At 44.7% G+C, this 20201-nt stretch overlaps 2 protein-coding genes across 4 annotated transcripts in view; one reads left to right on the plus strand and one right to left on the minus strand.

Annotated features, from left to right (window-relative positions):
- The window catches only part of EIF2AK3 (eukaryotic translation initiation factor 2 alpha kinase 3), a 38803-nt gene extending 31283 nt beyond the window's left edge, over positions 1-7520 (plus strand). The window contains exons 13-17 of the mRNA XM_072335462.1: positions 25-811; positions 3174-3341; positions 3866-3967; positions 5175-5237; positions 6278-7520. Coding sequence (XP_072191563.1) covers positions 25-811; positions 3174-3341; positions 3866-3967; positions 5175-5237; positions 6278-6454 — 1297 coding nt within the window. The 3' untranslated portion in view covers positions 6455-7520. The remainder of the gene's footprint in view (positions 1-24; positions 812-3173; positions 3342-3865; positions 3968-5174; positions 5238-6277) is intronic.
- LOC140251542 (histamine H2 receptor-like) lies at positions 6337-14890 on the minus strand. 3 transcript variants are annotated; one of them, XM_072335463.1, is made up of 6 exons: positions 14715-14890; positions 13958-14151; positions 13272-13457; positions 11790-12075; positions 9432-9608; positions 6337-9002 (listed from the first exon to the last, which is right to left on the minus strand). In XM_072335463.1, the coding sequence occupies exons 4-6, from the start codon at positions 12056-12058 to the stop codon at positions 8324-8326; spliced, it is 1125 nt and encodes a 374-aa protein (XP_072191564.1). In that variant the 5' UTR covers positions 12059-12075; positions 13272-13457; positions 13958-14151; positions 14715-14890; the 3' UTR covers positions 6337-8323. The 3 variants fall into 3 exon arrangements, with proteins under 3 accessions (XP_072191564.1, XP_072191565.1, XP_072191566.1); XM_072335464.1 differs by having other exon boundaries at positions 7493-9002; positions 13958-14116; positions 14715-14765; XM_072335465.1 differs by having other exon boundaries at positions 7930-9002; positions 13272-13426; positions 14715-14776.
- Between the last annotated feature and the right edge of the window lie 5311 nt (positions 14891-20201).

The raw sequence follows: 20201 nt of genomic DNA on the forward strand, positions 1-20201 counted from the left end.
GACCTCTTTATTTTGTTTTCCTAGCACCGATTGGCCACTCAGTTCTCCCAGTCCAATGGATGTCCCATCATTTAAGATCAGAACGGAGCCGTTTTCTACGAAGGACCACATTGAAGTTATTGCTGCTTCATCAGAGAAGGGAAGGTCTTTCTCTGTGGGGATACCACGTGGTCAGTCTGATTCATCAGAAAGCGAGTTCTCTCCTCTGGAATTTTTCGCTTCAGACAACAGGGATTTGCACCAGTCAGAAGATCCACTCTTAAACCTTCAGGACAGTGTTCTTACAGGCTGTGATATAGAAGACAGTACTATCAACAGTAATGAGTTGGGTCACTCCGAATTGGATTGCTCCCTGGAAGTCTGTCGTCCTGCTGTTCCTGTGGTACACCTGAGGGAAGGGACCTCCTCCTCTATTGTGTTTGAGGATTCTGGTTGTGGAAATGCTTCTAGTAAGGAAGATAGAATTGATGCTTCATGTGATGAAAGCCTTTCTGAGGACAAGCCAACGAGTACAAAGGAACCCGGTAACAAGAAATCTTCAGGAAGTCCCCTGTCTGTTTCTCCACCAAGGCCGACAAGTTTAAGCCTGGACCTTTCTAAAAATACTACAGAAAAAGTCAAGCCCACCTCTCCAAAGGTGTATCTTTACATTCAAATGCAGCTCTGCAGGAAAGAGAACCTTAAAGACTGGATGAGCAGAAGATGCATAATAGAGGAGAGGGAAAGGACAGAGTGTCTGCAGATATTTCTGCAGATCGCTGAAGCAGTTGACTTTCTGCACAGTAAAGGATTAATGCACAGGGATCTTAAGGTTTGTGTTCCTCGGATACCATAGGAAGCCTTTTTGTCTGTTGGCATGGTTGTGACCAAATGTCTGAAGTTTCCATATTCTGGTTTTAATTACTTTATTTACCTTACTGGCAGTGTCCTTTAGGCAAACATTTTTCTCATTTATTACCAGGAGATTTTCTTAGGAGCTGTTGTAACTGAACTGTCTGTGCTCTAGTATTGTAAAATTCCTGAAACACATGGGCTGACTCAGATAGCATTATTAGCTGGAGCGTTAGCAGTTACACATCTTACTGCTCCTAACACAGCAGTGTCAGAGTGTTTGGCTGTGTCAAGTTCTGCTTTAAACTGACAGATCATGTGCTGTTACAGGTAGGGTTGTGTGGTAGTGGTGGGTTTTTCTGTTGTTGTTCTGGTTTGTTGTTTGTGGGGTTTTTTTATGTGAGAGCAGTACAGTATTGGAGAGAAACCACAGGATGGCTGAGGCTGGCAGGAACCTCTGAATCCTTCTGGCCCAGCCCTTTCCCAGCAGGAACACTCAGAGCAGGGTGCCCAGGCCCACATCCTGGCAGAAAAACACAGATTTGGAGTAAACTCCCATTCTCTGGTCCCTCTGTCAGCACTCCAGCCTAGCACAGCAGTGCTGCCTGATGTGCTGGGAGAGCTCCTGGGCTCTCGATTGTACCTGGGCACCACTGAACAGAGCCTGTCTCTGTCCTCTTGCACTTTCCTGCAGGGATTTGTGGACACTGATGAGATCCTTGTAAGCCTCCTCTACTGTAGGCTGAGCAGCTCCAGCTCCCTCAGTTTCTGATCGTAGGACAGTCTCACTAAGTTAAGTCAGTGCTGACTCTCCAAAAGCAGCTTTCTTTTAACGTCTGGTAATATCCAGGCTGTTAAGACTGGAAGTGAGTGCTGTAAGCATGGGAATGGCTGCAGTTGTTTTTACCTCTGATGTTGAAGATAACTGAAGTCAGGCATGGCATGACTTTTGTACCTCCTTTCATTTTGCTTCTGAACCAGTGTTAGTTGGTGCCTAATCTTGATGGAAGTTGTAGCTCTGGAAGTGTCAGTATTTGTTGTATACTGCCAGAATTTAGTTAAAGAGCCCAGGTGAAATTAGTCTTCATCTTCTAGGCTATGAGAAATTGACTCCTTTGTTTTTGTCAGATGGAGATGCAGTATCTGTTATTTGAGGAGGCATTGTTGTCTACCTCGGTACAGTAAGCACTGAAATGCTTACAGCCATTCTTGTAGCTCCTCAGATGGTAATCGTCTGGTAGCAGTAGAAGCAGAACATGAAGATACCATCTTGGACGTGGCAGTGAAAGGGGATTCAAATTCAGTAACACAAAAAGATCACCAAAGTTAGAAAAAACTCATAAACCTATCCAAGTATTTTCTCCCCACACCAGCATTAAGCTATTACTTAGAGCCATTATCTGAACAATCTTTAGTGCTCAAGAAAATGGCTTGAAAAGTAACTTAATCATTATGTTAATATGTTGCTAGATGTTAATTAATAACATTTCATAACAGTACTGTCTGTTGTAACCCTCTGCAGGCTCTTAGGTTGCTGTTCAGTAGAGCTTATGTAGATAGTCTTGAAGCTGATTCACTCTCACCAGTTGCATGGAGTTTTGTTGGAACATCTTAAGTTCAGTGTTATCAACTATTTGAATGTGAAGTTGTATTTGATTTGCTTGGTTGAACAACTTGAGAAGGCTTTCCCTAAACAGGCTTAACAGGGCAGTAGCTTTTGTGCACTAAATGAGCTGTGACTCCAAAGGACATTCAGTCCTGGAAAGTACAGTGGGAGATAAGACCTGGCTTGGGTGGCAGTTTTACAGGCAGGCTGTGGGTACTGTGGAACTAACAGGTTAGATACCTCAATAGCTCAGCAATAAGCAAATAGTTGTGTTTTTTACATGCTTATGAAAACAAGAAGCCTTTTCTTCTGTCTTTTCTGGCACGGAGTGGGTTTGCTTTTAACTGAGGACGCTGGATGGACTTTGAAATGGGAATTCTTGGGATCTGTGAAGCTCTTAAGCACTGTTACAGAAACGGTTATTCCCACAGTTAAACTATGCAATGCCAACTGCAGGCTGGAAATCTAGGAACAAGGTCTGCTTTCATTGATAAGATAAGGTGTTGTGCCACATACTGGTTAATAATGCTGCAAGTGAGTGTAATACTCAGAGATTGGAATTAAAAGAGCAAGAAAAAAAAACTTGAGTCAGACACGTAATACGTGATGTGAATCTGCCATATGTTTGCAGAGTTAAGATAACTTACCTATGCCATTCCCCACAATGTATTGTATCTACCAAAACACAGACTCGTTTATAATATACTTCTTTCTTTCCACCTGTTTCTTTTCTCAGCCTTCCAATATATTTTTCACAATGGATGATGTAGTAAAGGTTGGGGATTTTGGACTGGTAACTGCTATGGACCAAGATGAGGAGGAGGAATTGGTACTTACCCCAATGCCAGCTTATGCCAGACACACAGGACAAGTAGGGACCAAACTCTACATGAGCCCAGAACAGGTTTGTGCTCTCTAAAGCTATTTCCAGCACCACCTCGTAGGCACTTGAATTCTTGGGAGTTCCAGGATCAAGTAATCTTTCTAGTAAACTGTTACAATCAGGTTTACATTATTTCTCATCAAAATAGAGTTTTGAGCTGAACTGAATTCCAGAGTAAATATTTTTTAACATAAAATAGCAAAAAACAAGCACAAAAAAGGGGCTGATGATGTGTACTTTGGTGCACTGATTTATCTTGCTCTTCATGTATTAGGCTAATACTCAAGTCAGTAAAGAGCGTGGTGTTGTACAGGAGGTTTAAGCTGTGTTTAGGTCTGCAAAGGGGAGCTGATGATAGGAGTTGTTTATTCACATTCTCTTGCTAAAGTTTGATGTGTCAGAAGGCTGTTACAGTTAGCAGCTGTTCTGTGCTTTTCTGCTCTGCACAGAGCTAATCACTTCCAGGTGTGGGAAGTTGTTTGATTACACTGTATGTAATTCCAGTGATTAGACCAGCTCACCTAACCTGAATTCTCAATTTTCAGATCTGTGGGAACACCTATTCTCACAAAGTGGATATATTTTCTTTGGGACTGATTCTCTTCGAGCTGCTTTACCCTTTCAGCACACAGATGGAGAGAGTCAAGGTAGGTATGGTGCAGCACCAGGAGCTAGCCTCCGTTTGGTCACTTCTTTAAAAGAATTATTTGCTTCATGAGACACTTAGAATCATAGTACCATAGTATCACCAAGGTTGAAAAAGACCTAAAAGATCATCCAGTCCAACCGTTCACCTATTACTAATAGCTCCCACTAAACCATGTCCCTCAACACAACATCCAGTCTTTCCTTGAACAGTCTTTCCTTATACTTGTGAGAGGTTCTTCTCAACTCTAGAAAGTAGTGTTGGAATTAGGAACATGGAATCTTTATCAGCCTTGTCCAGACTCCCTGAATCACTGGAAATGAATTGCAGCCTTCCTTATGTGTGCAGCTGAATTGAGTTTCTTTACAAAGCTTCTCTGTTGTGGTGCCAAGTAAGAGAAACTATTGAACTGAGATACCCAGGATCTTAAGCAAAAAATAAGAATTGCAGCTACCAGCCTACCAACTCATTCTTCATTCAGGAACTGCAGCCATGCTGTGCATTATTGCTATTTCTTCTTTTTGCATTTCCAGTGCATTTTTTTAAGATAAAAAAAAAAAAAAGTGAAAAATTGCTCATTTTCTAATAATAAAATCTTAGCAGTAAGTAACCTATGAGCCCAGTACATTCTGGGAGTCTGTGACCAATGACTGAAGAATCCCCATAGGAGGAAGGTAAGACCTGCCTCTGTCTCAGCCTGTTAGCAGTTACTCTTTGACAGTACACTTTATTTCCAAATTAGATGTTTGAAACCGTATCACTAAATGCAGCCTGACTTGGTAGAGAAAAGCACTGTTTGAAGCAGGTTACTGTAATAATCTTCAGCTCTCATGAACTGGGGTTTGACTGTTGCCCATCACTAACTGGTTAGTTTGTACTTCCAGTGGAGTAATAAATACATTTGTTTTAACTTCAGAATTCGTGTATTTTGTGCTCGAAGTTTTGCAGCGCTATGCTTTCGTGCGGAGGGGAAAATACTGTCACTAGGTGGAGCCAATGTGCTCCTTATGGAAGGAACAGTGAGCTGCTTGACTAGGGAAGAAGCAACTTACTCATTATAGAGTGTTGTGATCTTAACCTGTAAAACAAAACTTAAAAATAAAGCTTTTCTTCATTAGGCTGCTTTGTTTGCATAGCTTGAAAAATAAGAATAATAGTGTGAAATGGGGTTTTGGAAAAGCTTTATCTTTTTCTTAACATTTCTGCAGACCCTGAGTGATGTTAGAAATCTGAACTTCCCAACATTGTTCACTCAGAAATATGCACAAGAGGTGAGTATATCTCATGCTAACAACTGTAGCTTTTTTCTTTGATTTCCAATTGCTTTGCAAGTAAAAAAGAAAACAAACAAAAACTAACAGAGTGCCAAACCCACCAGCTTTGCTATTAAGACGCATTTCTCTGTCCATGATGTATTTTACTGTGTTTCAAAGTTACAATAATGTGGACATTGATATTTCTGTTGCAGGGTTTATCTTCAGTAACTATACAGCGTTACTTAGCTTCCCTTTGCCACTAGGTGTCATTCATGTTGCATACATCTTGCCATGAGTTCTTGCAGCAAATCCATGTTCACAAAGAGAACATGCGGAGTTGTAGACAGGTAGAAGTGGAAACGGTGTGGTAGCATGATGTAGCGTTGTGGCTGCATGGGATTTAGCTCCAGGAACTGCATCTCTCAAGTAGGAAGCCATATTCAGGATTAGTCATCCTTAGAGCTATACACTTTCAGATAAGGAGGAGGTGATGAACAAAAAGCATAGATGCTTTTGGGTTTTCATGCTAGCTCCTGACCAGTAGCTAAATGAGAGCAGACTTTCTGGTTTCACAGCTGCCAAGTGACAGGGCCAATGGGATGTGCTGTGCTCAGTTGGAACAGGACATTGTTTTTCACTAATAAAGATGTTAAGTAACTGAGACAAACCTTCAGACTACTCTCAGACTTAAAGGAAAGCCTTCAAAAATTACTGCATTGCTTTAAACGTGGTGGTTAAATGTGAAGCTGAAAATTACTCATAAATTGCACTTAATGTATTTTAAAATTCTTATGATTCCAAATACTATAAATGTTCTATAATTCCATTGAATCATGGGCCAGTTTTGGTTCGCCAAATTGATTGTTGTCCTCAATACTAAAAACAACTTAAGGAATAAACTACAGTAATGTATTTTCCAACATTTAAATCACTCCTGACTTCCATGCCAAAATACTGATTCCCAAATTGTTTATATTGACACCAAGTTTCAGCATTAAATAATAAGAATGAATTCATGGATTGGTTTGTGTAGCACATCTGATGTTTTCTTTCAGTACATCATGGTGAAGGACATGCTCTCTCCAAGTCCCACTGAAAGACCAGAGGCGGCCGCAATCATAGAAAATCCTGTATTTGAGGACTTGGAACTCCCAGCAAAACCAGTGCTAAGGCAGAGGTCACGGACAATGAGTTTATCAGGAAATAAGCATTCAAGACAACCAAGCAAATAATTATCCTCAGGATCACTTCTTCCACTCAGCAGGTCTCAAAGGGATTGTTCATCAGAAGGATCCTATGATGCAGAATGTCGATCTTGGAAATGTTTACTTATACTTTCTTTTGCCATAGCTGATGTTTAAAACATTGGACAGATTTTTGTTTACTTTGACAGCCAACGAAAGTCAGTAACCACACTTTCCACATTCCATTTATCTTACCTTGGCAGGTGGGTTCAGCTACTGTGCTTACCAATGGTGTGCTCCATTATCTCTTTTTGGGTGGGTTGGGATTTCTGGAAGATTTTTTTAATACCTTATCATTATTATTTTTCCTGAAGCTTGTACGTCTGCTTGCTGGGTAAGTGAGAGATCTGTAACATGTAAATAGAATTAAAATACTGTATTTTTATAGAGCAAATTACGGTCTCTAAGCCTAGTGAGTGTATATCGGAATCACTTGCTCTTTGGTGAAATGAAGATGATTTTGGAAAAACAAAAACCACAAGAGGATGACTCCAGTTTTTGTCCCTGGTAGGTAAGCTGGGAATCTGCACTATTTTTAAAGCAAAAAACAAATTACCACAGCTGTACATATTGTCACTCTCCATAGCCAGTCTTTAGAGGAAATCTTTTTGCATATTTCTACACTGTAGTAGACCTTAGGGAATGCATTTTATACAGATAAACCTGTAGGGAAGGGAGAGGAGCTTTTTGCCATTAAAAGAGGGCTTATAGGCAATGGTTGGAAGAGCCATAGTAAAAATGATGTACAAAAAACTTTGTGATTCTGACAGTTTAAACCTTAATGAAATCATACGTGTCGTATGTAATCTTGTAGATTTGTACTTTAAAAAAAGAAAAATCAACTGGTAGGCATTTGTGTAATCTGCTAATTTAACTGCCTAATGCCGTGCTTTTATTTCTCATTGTAAATATGTTAATTTTTATTTATAAGATGCAGAATCAATCCATTTGGGTTGGTGGTGTACAGAATGCACTCGCTATAATTGTTGAGTGCATTAATTATTGTGACTTATTTAAAGTCTAAATGATTTAATAAACTTTTTTATTTAACACAGTAGTAGTCGCTTCTGTTCGAAACCTGCATCTGTGTGCTGCAGGTGGCAGTCTCATGCAGCTAGAACTGGCACTCCATATCTGTAACTGGTTTACTCTCCTATCCTCTACTTGCCCGGTGCTGCATGGAAAGGAGATACAGACAGAGCAGGAAGCAAGGCATGAGGTATCTCAATTTTTTTCCATAAGTGTGTGGTCCATCAGTACTGTATAGCTCAGCTCATAGCAGAGCTGCCCAGACATCACAGTGCATTACAGGAAATACCTTTGCTAGTGTTGTGCACCTGTGACCTGCAGCTCAGACTGCATAGAGCATGCAGCTGAGCCCCGTGCTGCCTGCATTGAACAGCAACCTTTGCTCTTTGGCCACATCCTTCCCATCACCTCCCATTCACAGAATGACTCAGGTGCATTGCTAAAACTGGTTAACTTTACATTATAAAGTGCAAGAGAAGAGCTACAGTTGCTGGATCAGAAAGACTGTTCCAACTTAAGCTGTAGGAAATGACCACGATGTATACAGAGTAAGTCAAGTTGATGTTACCATACTGAAATATTTCTCTAGCATGAAGATTGAATTCCTCTTAGGAAATACTCATTTTAAAAAATAATGACCCAGGAAGGAATTTGCTCCATTTGCTGCAACAAACTGATCCTTGCTCATAGAACTGTGGAATAATTGCATTTTAACCATACACCCCCCAACTGTCACATTCCAGTCCCTTCTTCCCCTATTTTCAAGACATTCATTTTTCCATTAGGACATGTTTTGTACCACCTCCTTCCAGAAACTGGTTCTGAACCCTACTGCTTGGGCTTGCCCTTCTGGGCGTCATTGGGCACTGGCGCTGTAATGCTATAGTCCAAGTCTGGAGCAGTCTTAGTGAAGGTGGCTATGGAAACCATGTCTTCTCCAATGTCCACCTGAGACCTGTGTCTGCAGATGAGCAGCTTCCTCAGGGCCCGCTGGAAGTCCCTGTTGAGGAAAGCATAGAGCATTGGGTTGATAGTGGAGTTGCAATACCCTAACCAAGTGATGACCTTGAAGGTTTCAACCAGGACTGTGCTTGCTGAGTTGCTGCCCCTGGCAGCAAGCCACACGTTCAGGACAAAGTACGGCAGCCAACACAGCACAAAGACAGAAATGATGATGCTAATGGTCCGTGTGGCCTTGTTCTCCAGCTGCAGGTGGTTCTGCCGCTTGCTGTTAGGGTGGTAGTGGATCTCCAGGGTCTGAGACATGATACGAGTGGCCTTGAGCCGGGAAGCTCGATAAATGAAGAAGTACATACTGCACATGACCATGAAGGGGACAAAAAACGCAAGAGCAGATGCTACGATGGCAAAAATCCAGTTGGTGACGAAGATGCATTCTCTGCCTGCGTCAAAATCCACTCCGGGGATCTCATTCCAGCCCTGCATGACGGGAAGGAAGGAAATAAGGGAGGAGTATACCCAGACTGTGCAGGTCATCACAACGCATCTGCCAAAGGAAAGAGATGGAGAGGGGAGAGAGGGTCTGAGTTACTCTGAGTTGAGAACATCCAGTACAATTCAATCCCCATGGTAACCGTTGTGGGATATCACTGTTCAATAGTCCCAGAGGGTTTTGAGAAGCCACCGAGCATAGGAAAAGCTGGAGTACATTGAGTCCATGCATGAACAACTCTAATGGCTGAGTTCTAGATCTGTGGCTTATAGAATTGGGGTCTCCACCCTGCAGTCCTCACTACAGTGTTTCACATGAAACCTTGACAGGAGCAACATTCTGCAAAACTTTAAACGGTTCCTTTTGTCATATAATTCTGACCTGGGGCAGAAAATGCCAACAGCTTATTTGGTCCCTACTTGTTACGGGTTGTGGCCAAGTGAAAATCTGGAGGGACCTGGAATGAGGAGCAACTGCACTCACCTGCCATGGGACATCCTTCTGGAATAGTGAGATGGGGTCACCACAGAGCAGTATCTGTCCAAGCTGATAAAGCACAGAGTGACAATGGAAGCGGTACAGAACATGACATCGAAGGAGATCCAGACTTTGCAGAACAGCTTCCCAAACAACCACATCCCCGTCACCTCGTAAATGATGCTGCAAGAGAAATGGGTAGAAACCAAAGCTAGAGAAGCTAATTTAATGTATTTCAGGATTGCACTGAAATAAATAATATTTTTCACATGGAGGTGCTCAAGAGGAGTGCAAACCAAAGTGAAGATCAGTTGGACACCCAAGATTTGCCCTCCAAGAGCAATCCAAAGCATTAACCCATGCGTAGAACATGGCTGAAGAAGATCCAACCCATGCTTCCTGCTTGTGATGTAAGAAGTGCTCTGTCCCCAGAGCTCCTCCTCGCATTTACATCTGCACAGCTTTGTTTACCACAGCTTTTTCCAGTGCCCTTTGAATCACTGAGCTTTATCAACCCTCCCCAGTTCCTAAGGTGCGCAAGGTGCCCACTTTTCAACTCTTGGGTTAAAATAATAGAGGCTAGGAGGAAGCCTATGCAGCTTGTATCTTATATGGCTCACAAACACCACAGCCAAGGAAACACACCAGCAAAAAGCAAGCATTATGCCAAAATTATTCCCAACAAAGTCAGAGGGGCCTGTAAGAAATGAGCAGCGATGGAAGGAACATATGGCAGCTGTAGGAAAGCGTTCAGCTAGATGCAGTCTGCTTCCCCTTTTTGTAGCTCCTGGAGTGCTGCTGAAATAACTGCTGCGTGTGGATTTGATGTGGAAGGCTGAGTAACAACCTGTTCCTGCAAAGTTTTAATTATCCTCTAACTTCACAGCTTTACAGTCAAGTACAGTGGAAACAGAACCACAGCGCTGCAGTGCCTTTAGGTGGGCTCTTAGGTTGGCAGAAACAGCCAACGTGATGTCAGGAGCTGGGAATCAACGCCTGCTCTGCATTTAATTAGCTGCAGTTCATTAAAACTACTGGGAAAGGTTGTTTCAGAGCACGACAACTGCTCTAAGGGCATGAGCAGAGTACAGTGCTGCTGAAGGGCTCCAGCTCTTTCCCTTCCCTTTGACGTGTGCTGCCATGCCCACTGAGGAGCAAACTGCAATTCGGAAGAGCAGTGTGGATGTGCAGCTGAGAACCACCAGCAATATGAATCTCCTGGTGAGGTCTCTACCTTATTTCCAGTGATTTCAATGGGGTAGGAGCAGGTTAGGTCACCCTACAGCCAAGCTGTAACCAGGTCCCTGTGGTAACAGACTTCACCTGCTTTATGCAGCTCCAAGAGCACTGAATGCAGTGCAGCCACCCGCCCTACACGGTCTTATGGCCACTGTGCAGTATGAGACAGCAGAGCCCACAGGCAAGGTGCTTTGGTTTCCTAGAACCATAGGATCATCCAGGTTGGAAAAGATCTTCGAGACTACCAAGTCCCAGCACCAAACCATGTCCCTCAAGCCACATCCACACATCTCTTAAATACCTCCAGGGATGGGACTCCACCATTTCCTTCATTAAATACAGGGAGAGCATTAATTACCCTACTTCTACAAAAGCAAAATCCTTACTTTTGTGCAGAGAGAGAAGATTAGATGGCCTTTGTCCCCACGCCAACAGTGACAGCTATCAATTTGCAATGGTAATATGTGTAAAGCAATTCCCCAGACTCAGTGAATCACACTTGATTTCCCACTGAACGCTGCAGTGTTTCTTGTCTGTTTACGTAAGCAAATGATCAGTCTTGAAAGGTCACCAACCTTCCCAACAAACCCTACTGCTGCGTTGTCTGAGCCAGGAGGAACGATGAAAGTTCAGTGTTTTGCCATGAATATGAAGAATAACGCCATTGCAATGGCCTATCACGTCCAGTAATCTGAAATCATTCATTTTCTTACCCAAGTAAGAATAAAAGGATTATTTTTTACTTCTCCCTCCCACTACCAGAAGATAAAAGAGAAGGTTAAAGCAGCGTAAAACCAACTGCACATAATTTCACTGTGCTGATGTCTATAGACTGGGAGAGATGAGGGGAAAATACCCTCCGTCATTTGCTCTACCTTGGAAACATCAGCGGCACCCACGCAGTCATTGCAGTTAATGATGACACACCAGGGACTGCCCCCACCTGCCAAAACATCCAGCAACATTCAGGCCAGCTCCATCACCCCGGAACCTCTCCATAGCCATCAAGAGAAGCTTCTCCATTCATTACAAAGGAAACCTCACCAACAGGTTTGGGTCGGGAAACTGAGGCATGAAAACATAATCACTGACCCAGCATTCAGATCTTAAGAGAGCACTTCTTACCTGAATGGCATGACAAGGCAAGCTACGAGAAAGTCTGCCATGGCCAAGGACATGATAAACATGTAGGTGACAGTCCGCAACCTCTTTTCCACCACCGGGCAAATAAAGACTACTGTATTTCCCAGCAGCGTGACCAAGTCAATGAGGGTGAGTATGAGCCCAATGGCCACCTCCTGGAGGCCGATCCCTGCCCATCTGCCAGCTCCTTTCACAAAGGAGGATGGAGAGGAGAAATTAGAGAGCCACGACTCGTTTTTGTCCGTCAGCATCTTCCCACTGTTAAGAGCTGAAAGAGGGAATAAAGGGGGAAATATTAACACTTCAATGCACGGCGAAAGGAAGTACAAAAAACATCTCTGCTAAGTCCCACTTAGCAGCAAGCTATAGCCACAGAATGCAGCCTTGGGATCAACTCATGCTATCCACAGACCAGGTGAGAGCACTTCCCAGGCTGGGTGCTTTCATAATCCATAGTTCAATATACACAGCCTGAATTGTCCTGTTTGTTTTTTAGGGCCTCAATGTATAATTTTTCTTCCCGCAGGTAGAGAACAGTGAGCAGCTCCACCCCATGCTCTGAATTGCAACCAGAGCTGCCAGTCACCCAACTGGGACCTTATGGCAAGCAAGTAATTTAGGGTCTTGGGTGTAGCAGACTTGTGCATAGGAGGGAGAGGATGCTCCCAGCTCCTCAGTGGGTCAGGATAAACATCCCCATAACCCAATATACCAGTGATGGGCCCTTTAATGTCTGCCACACTCCCCAGCACCCTCATCATCACTTGGTCAGCACGAAGAGCCCTTAACAACTTGCTTATTCCTCATACAGAAGCAATTTCAGGCTCCTGGACACCCCTGCAGATCTTCTAACACTGTGATAGACCAAACCTGCAAACAATTTCCTAGACGTAAAAGCACTGTGCATTTATATAACGACATAATGATGTTCCCTGTTTTGTCTCTCATTCCTTCTCGCTGCAGTTCCTAATGTTGTTTGCTGCTTTTGATTGGCACTTAGCACCAAGATGACCTCTTCATGATCTAAAGATCTCCTTCCTGAACGGCAGTGCTCAACTTGGAGCCCACTGCTGCACACACAAAGGTAGGAAGCAATCAGGTTCCCTCCTTTGCATCATTGTTGAACTCTGCCACCTTACAGCCAAGTTTCTCTTTCCATTTAATGCTCAGTCACTGAGCCTCATAAAAGCTTTTTCAGGTCAGGCCTCACAGCATTAAGATGGGCTCTTAAGACATAGAAAAAATCAGATTTCACTCCATTTCAAGTTTTTCCTCCTCTTTTTTCCTTTGCCATCGAATAATTATAGATTATAATTATAGATGGGAGAGCTGTGTTTGCTGTCTGAGGGTTTTAGATGTGGCACTGAAACGCGAGCTTAGCGGTCACATCTTCCCTCACGTGCAAGCCTTGGCTGTGCCCACCTGATTCTTTGGTATGTACAAACAAAGCAGCTCATTACTTACACACAGCTGCTCTGGTGATGATCCGTGAGCACACACTGCACTAAGACTTCAAGATCTCAGTTCTTGGAGTCTGTCTTTGCCGTCTCTCTGTGATGTTCGAGTACCACCTTAGTTACTGGTACAGGCTGGCTCAGAAGGTCTTTCCTAGTGAGAATCTAACAGCAAGCTGCTTAATGCGGGGTACATCTAGGAGAAGGACACAACAGTGCTCAAACAAACATGTCCACACTCATGAAACATCAAAGCAACACTCGTATGGTTGTTTGGTTCTGACACAAAGACAAACTGGGCAGCTAGAAATCAGCCGCTCCTCAGCTGGCTGGCTGTGCCATTTCTCCAGCAAGAAACACTCAGCCAAAAAGAAGGGATTGTGGATGCTTGAAACCCTGCTAACCCAAGTAGTAGCACAGGGCAACATGCAGCTGTGCCTCCCCCTGGTGCTCCCACGTGTAAAGCAGTGAACCACAGAATATCCCGAGTTGGAAGGGACCCACAAAGCTCTTCAGGCTCATAAAGCATGCATAAAAGGAGGCTGCAGCAGCAAGCACACCCCAGCACTTCTTTCTCTTTTCCATCTGCAGAGCAGCGTTTTTAGCACAAAAGATGATTCCTTTCCACCCCCAAATCAGTGCAGAATAACTCCAGAGCAGGTCTGGAAACACACCAGCAACAAGCACAGTCCTTACCTTCAAACCTGACCGTAGCCACAGCCAGGTGAAGCATCGCAGTGGTATCATAGAGGAGCAGTGAGGTGCAGCATGTAGGACACTACAGTCCATTCCCACTCAGTGCTCAGAGCTGGGCTGCACATGAGCATTGCATGCTCCACCGCCGTGCATCCAACCCTGCAGAAGTGAGGCTGCTGCACTTCTTCGAGGAGCTGAAACGCAGCAGCAAAACTCAAGGCAAAGTTAAACCCACAACGTTAACACAAGGGAGGGCTCACAGGTGTCGGGGGTGCAAAACCCCAAATGGCAATGTGTGAACTCCATCCTGCAGGGATGCAAGCTTACAACTCTAGGGCTGCGAAATCCCAACCATTGGGGCTGCAGATCTTCAAGATGTGAGGTACAGACCCCCCCAACCCCGCGGCTACCAGCACCCAAGATACCATCCTGCAGCCTCTGGGATGCAAAACCCCAACCGTGGAGGCTGCAGATCCCCAACCCTGGGGCTGCCAACCCACAGCCCTCAGGATGCAAAACCCCGTGATGTGAGAGTGCAAAACTCCATCCCCTAGGATTCAAAACCCCATATTCTGGGGGGTGTGGATTCCCCATGGGCGAGCAGAGCATCCCTGAGGGTACAAACCCCCCAGCTCCGAGCACGCAAAGCCCCAAACCGCGTGGAAAGCCCCCAGCAACGAGAGCTCGGGGAGGCACAGCCAGCACTCCCAGCTCAGTGCCGGGGGTCTCCCGGTGCCCCCAGCCGGGCTGTACTTACCGGCAGCGGGCGGTACCTCGGCCCAATCCCCCGGGAGCACTCGGTGCTGCCGCCCCGCCCCGCCTCCCGGAGCCGCCTCCCCTTTTGGATGAGCGAGTGTGGAGCGTTTTACGTCGGGTTTGTTGCTTCAGAAAGAGCAGATCGTCTTTTGAGAGTCACAAAGTCTGCTTCAAGTGGTCCTTTCCAACTCTTGCACTGAAATTAAACGGGAAAAATGGGGAAAAAATAGACATCACAACACGTCATCATTTAAGGATAGGGGGTTTTGTTAAAAGCACATATACCAAACTCTGTTGTTGTTTCTTTTTCTCTGGTGCTGGCAACCAAACCAACAAGCACAGAATGAATCGATCAGTCTATCTACATACCTACCTGCCTTCTCTATAGGGAGCTGTTAGACAGGGTCTGGAGGAGGGCTGCAAAGATGATCAGAGGGCTGGAGAATACAGGCTGAGGGAACTGGGCTTGTTCAGCCTGGAGGAGGGAAGGCTGAGGGGTGACCTCACTGCAGCCTTTCAGGACCTAAAGGGAGCCTATAAACAGGAGGGGAGTCTGTGAAAGGGTGGATAACAGCAGGACAAGGGGAAATGGTTTCAAAGTGAAGGAGGGAAGATTTAGGTTGGATAGCAGGGGGAAGTTCTATATAGAGAGACTGGTGAGGTGCTGGAACAGCTGCCCAGAGAGGTTGTGGATGCCCCATCCATCCCTGGAGGTGTTCAAGGCCAGGTTGGATGGGGCCCCGGGCAGCCTGGGTTGGTATTCAATGTGAAGGCTGGCAGCCCTGTATGCAGTGGGGGGTGTTGGAGCTTCGTGATCCTTCAGGTCCCTTCCAACCTGGGCCATTCTATGATTCTATGACACTGTAAATAATATGGGACTGGATAAATAGGCCCAGAGGGATGTCAGATGTGTTTGTTTTATCTTCCTTCATCTTTTCAGGAGGAGCCTCGTGTGAAGGTACAGCCCGTTGTTCAGCGCTGTTTGTGCAGGGCAGCTGCATGAGGAGTAGAAGGAAGAAGTGAGCATTCACTTTCCTGTCTGTCTTGATTCAGCCAGCTGTGAAGCTGTACGGTCATCTCAGCAGCTCAGCTGCTCTGCACTGCTTTTCTACTCCCAAAATATACCCTGTGAAATCAGTGCGAATTGCTGGAGCCTAGAACAGAGTTCATCAGGTATTTGTTATCACAGCAATCATCACTTCGAGGCAGGAAGATTGATACAGTTGTGGAAATACAGACAGAGTAGAAAAAAATAACAGCGAGTGTTTGTAAGCACTGGGGTGTTTTTATGAAGTGCACAACATTTTTCATCCTATGGGGCAATTTTCATAGAATCATAGAATGGCCTGGGTTGAAAAGGACCACAACGATCATCCAGTTTCAACCCCCTGCTATGTGCAGGGTCACCAACCAACAGACCAGGCTGCCCAGAGCCACATCCAGCTCATGACTTACAACGGTGTCAGTTCCTGAATGCTTTTCTACTTGTGTGTTTGAAATGTTTGGTGCTGCTTCATTTCAGCCCAACCACAGATGGGCATTTCTCTCTATGGCAGCGAGCAGCACCGTCTGAATCTTCATCTGACACCTTGAGGGGACCTTGGGCCATTTATCCCCTGGAAAAAGATCTAATGCTGTCAGATCTCAGTCCTTGCACATGGACTGATGATCCGCTGACTGATGATCCAACAGAAATCTGTAAGCAAAATGCTTCTGCCTGTAAAAGGGCATGGCCTAATTATCAGATGGTCAGGTTTGTAGCATGGGCACCCTCCTTTCCCTGCTTACACCACTGCACTTTCTCCTATGGATCACCCTGTTTTGCAAACAAGTGCCTACCGTCCCGAAGGAGTGTTGGTATTTCCCCTGTGAGCCATAAACCCAAACCCAGTGAGTAAGGCCAACATTCCCCAAGTGCCCAGACTGAGATACCAAGGCTGGGTTTACAGCAGCGTTGTGTAACTCAATGGGCACTTTGGGCTCTCAAAACCCTTCAAGAGATTCAAACCCAAGAGGTACCACAGCTCTCAAACTGAGTCATCAGAAACGGGTGGACGTTTTTGCCAGCCTCCATCACTTGCCAAAAGCTGCTCAATGAATCAGCATCAAGGTCTGAAAGAAGCAGCCCTGGGTTCTGTGTGATAACGTTTCGTGTCTAACGTGAGGGAGGGGAGTTGCAAATGCTTACGTGGAAGGAAAGGGCAACAGTGCCAGAGTGCTACGTGCTGTTCTGAGTGGGAGGAGGGCAGAAAACCGCCAGAGGAAAAAGGCAATTTATCCCACAGTGTGCCACAGTCCAGTGCCTATTTAAATAGATGCAGAATTTTTACTTACCTACAGCAATTGTGTTTCATGGCTCTACTGCATTTCTGGCAACAGCAATGAGACCGTATGATAAATCTCTGAGGAAACAAAAAATCATGTCTGACACTTATCATGAAAACCACTTCTCAGGCTGAAGTAAGTTGCCAAAGAAGATTTTCTTCTCCCTTTCTATTATTGTCCTGACAAGCTGGACAAGGGCTGCTTTCTCTTGTGCCGAAAAGATCTAATTATATACATACATGAAAAAGCAGAAGGCAGTAACCATTTGTCTTTTATGACTCATCACTGTCTTTCCAAATGTCATTGATGCTGGCAAGCTAACAACAACCACGAAACATGTTAATGCCTCACAAGGCGGCTTGGCTTGATGGCAGGCTGACAAGGATTGGGCTGAGTAATTGGGAGGAGATGGGAGGAAGGTTTCCAGTGGACAACTGGCATTACTGTGCACTGCAAACAAAAAGGGAAACCACTGAAAGACAAACTGATCTCTTTAATGGCAACTCCTGTAGCAAGGTGTTATTGTTTCTGCAACCCATTAATCTTGAGGAAACAGAGCATTGTCCAAGTGGAAGAGGAGACACCCACATTGGCAACACCTAAGAGCAACAGTGACATGAACGCAGCCAATCCGTGGGTCTTCTTTTCTTCCATACACCATCGCACATCCCAGAGGGCAAACCCAGACCTGCTCCTTCCAAGCCTCTGCTACTGTAACTTGAACTTCCTGCTTGGCAATGGGAAGCATGGTGGAAGGGACCACGAGCTCTGCAAGGTTAGTACAGGAATGCAAGAGATGGAGCTGCCAGGGGAGCCAGCCAGAACCACTGCTCATGCTGGTCAGATATTAAGGGTGTGCATGCTGGCACCTCCACTGTGCTGCCCGGCTGTGCCCGACACATGGCTGCTGGGCTCAGAAGGAGCAGCAGAAAGGAAAAATCCATCACTTGTACCACAAAAGAGGATTAAAAAGGATTGGGCACCTCATCTACTAAGATGAATTACTGTGTGATGGAACACGTGACTTTTTAGGAACAGAACAAAAATCCATCAGGTAAAAATCTTATCCTTTCCAGGAGCGAATGTAAAACAAGTGGAGAAATGAATGAAAAACGGTAGCATGAATTGCTTTATGTAGCCAAGAGCTCATGTACAAAGCCCAGAAATGTACTGCTGACCAGGCCAGGATCCCCAAAGATCTCCTTTCACAGTAATGATCTCCCTGCTCTCCACTGCCTGACCTGGAACACTGAAACATAGAATTACCTTCTTTTTACTTATTCTGTTTTTCATGTCTAGCTCCAGTTCTGGCTCTGACAACCTGACCTTAATGGGATTTGGAAACATGTAATTCTGCTGAACGCCTTTCTCATCTCAGTGATGCTTCCCAATCAAAAGGCTGCTTTCAGGGGAAGTCAGGCTTCACCATTACAAAGCTACAATTTCTATAATAAATGGAGCAATATTCTTCCTCCTGTGCTTTCTTCTATGAATTTTATTCCCATCCTTGGGAGAGCAGAGTGCTGGAGTGAAGTCTGTATGATTTTAGAGTCTGTCAGACCTGTGATGTTCTGCTCTCTGCTAGGTGGTCTCCAAGGTTTGCATGCAACCCCAGCAGAGATGGTTGGCAGAGACTCAGCTGGAAACCAAGCCTCCAGATACTCCAGATAGCTGCAATTCCCAAAGCTGTGTCCTGGGGAATGGGTCATCTCAATGGATCTTCAGGTGTTAGCAACCTGGCAATTTCACTAGATTATTTCAGCCCAGAGATATCAAGATGACATTTCTGGCTGTTGGTTTTGTGTGTTTGTTTTTTTTTTTCCCCTTTTCTTTCTTAAAGTTCCTGTTACACAGACCATTAACGGGGAGTGCTGTGTGCTGCTCCCTTTTCAGTGAGAACACAAGATGTCCTCAAAGGCTGCACTAATTAGAGCAGTTCAAGCTCTTCTCCAGTGAGCTGACTGCTTGCAAAATGCTACTCCATTAAATATATCTCCATGTAGATATAATAGAAACACGGACAAGAAAATCACTTGGAGGGCAGAAACCAGAACAGTTTCCAGCAACAGAATCAAATCCTGCCCTAGTTTGGGGTCCCCACTGCCCAGTTCAGACCCAGCCACCATCTTGGCTGTTTCACACATCTTGGTTTTGCTCTATGTCTTGGTAAAGCCTTTTTGTCTGGATAGCGCTTGTTATAATGGCCTCAAGGGAGCTTTAGATGTTCATTTACTTTACCGGGGTCCAAAAATGCTTAGCTCAAGTCAATTAAGTTTTTAATTAGACACGCATTAGGAGGGGAACGTTGCGTGTAAAATTATTTCATATCTTTTTTTCACAGGCAGAGCAATCAGTAGAGTTTGGCAGCTTCTGCACCGCGAAAAGTTAAAGCCCAAGAACTCCTCTCACATTCACTTCTGAACTGCATGACTCACAAAATTGGTTCTCCCAGAGCAGAAACCCCACAATTCAACTTCTTTTCCCCGGGGTGTTGATTTATGTATTGATCGTATTCCCCAGGCTCCTCCGACAGCAAGTTTGCCATTTCAAAAGCAGCCACTGCTTCATTTGTGGGCACTGAGCTTCTGTGGATTGCAAGGCCAGTGCAATTCTACAACTCAGCTGTTAAAGCAAGATTGTGTTGAATAACTGATCCGCACCAGCATCATCCACCATTTGAATGATAACAGATATCTTTAAAAGATTGGTCTGGAAAACTAGAAAGTGTCTGAAGTGATCCAGAACAGAAAGATGTGCTGAAAATATGTTTTGCAGAGGCTCTTCTGGGCAGTATTGTATCTTAGATTGGTTTGAGTTGGAAGAGACCTTCATAGGATGGTTTGAGTTGGAATAGATCTTCATAGGATGGTTTGAGTTGGAATAGATCTTCATAGGATGCTTTGTGTTGGAAGGGACCCTAAAGGCCATCTGGCCCAACCCCTCTGCAATAAGAAGGGACACCTACAGCTCCATCAGATGCTCAGAGCCCCATCCAGCCTGACCTTGGGTGTCTCCGGGGATGGAGCATCCACTACCTTTCTGGGCAAAGAGATGGTATTGAGAAGATATTTAGATACCGGATACCCAGAAGAGATAGTTGGTGAGACTGATGTTAAAAAAAAGAAGAGCTTCAGCCTCCTTAATGCCCCAAAATCCCATACCA

The sequence above is a fragment of the Excalfactoria chinensis genome, chromosome 4, assembly GCF_039878825.1.
Source record: "Excalfactoria chinensis isolate bCotChi1 chromosome 4, bCotChi1.hap2, whole genome shotgun sequence".
Lineage (NCBI taxonomy): Eukaryota > Metazoa > Chordata > Aves > Galliformes > Phasianidae > Excalfactoria > Excalfactoria chinensis.

What these genes read in the sequence shown, in the direction of transcription:
- LOC140251542 (XM_072335463.1), bottom strand. Translation starts at nt 12,058, where the DNA reads ATGCTGACGGACAAAAACGAGTCGTGGCTCTCTAATTTCTCCTCTCCA. An exon ending in TGCCTTGTCATGCCATTCAG is followed by an intron (nt 9,609 to 11,789) that starts GTAAGAAGTGCT and finishes TTTCTCTTGCAG; the next exon opens with CATCATTTACGAGGTGACGG. An exon ending in AGAAGGATGTCCCATGGCAG is followed by an intron (nt 9,003 to 9,431) that starts GTGAGTGCAGTT and finishes TTCCTTTGGCAG; the next exon opens with ATGCGTTGTGATGACCTGCA.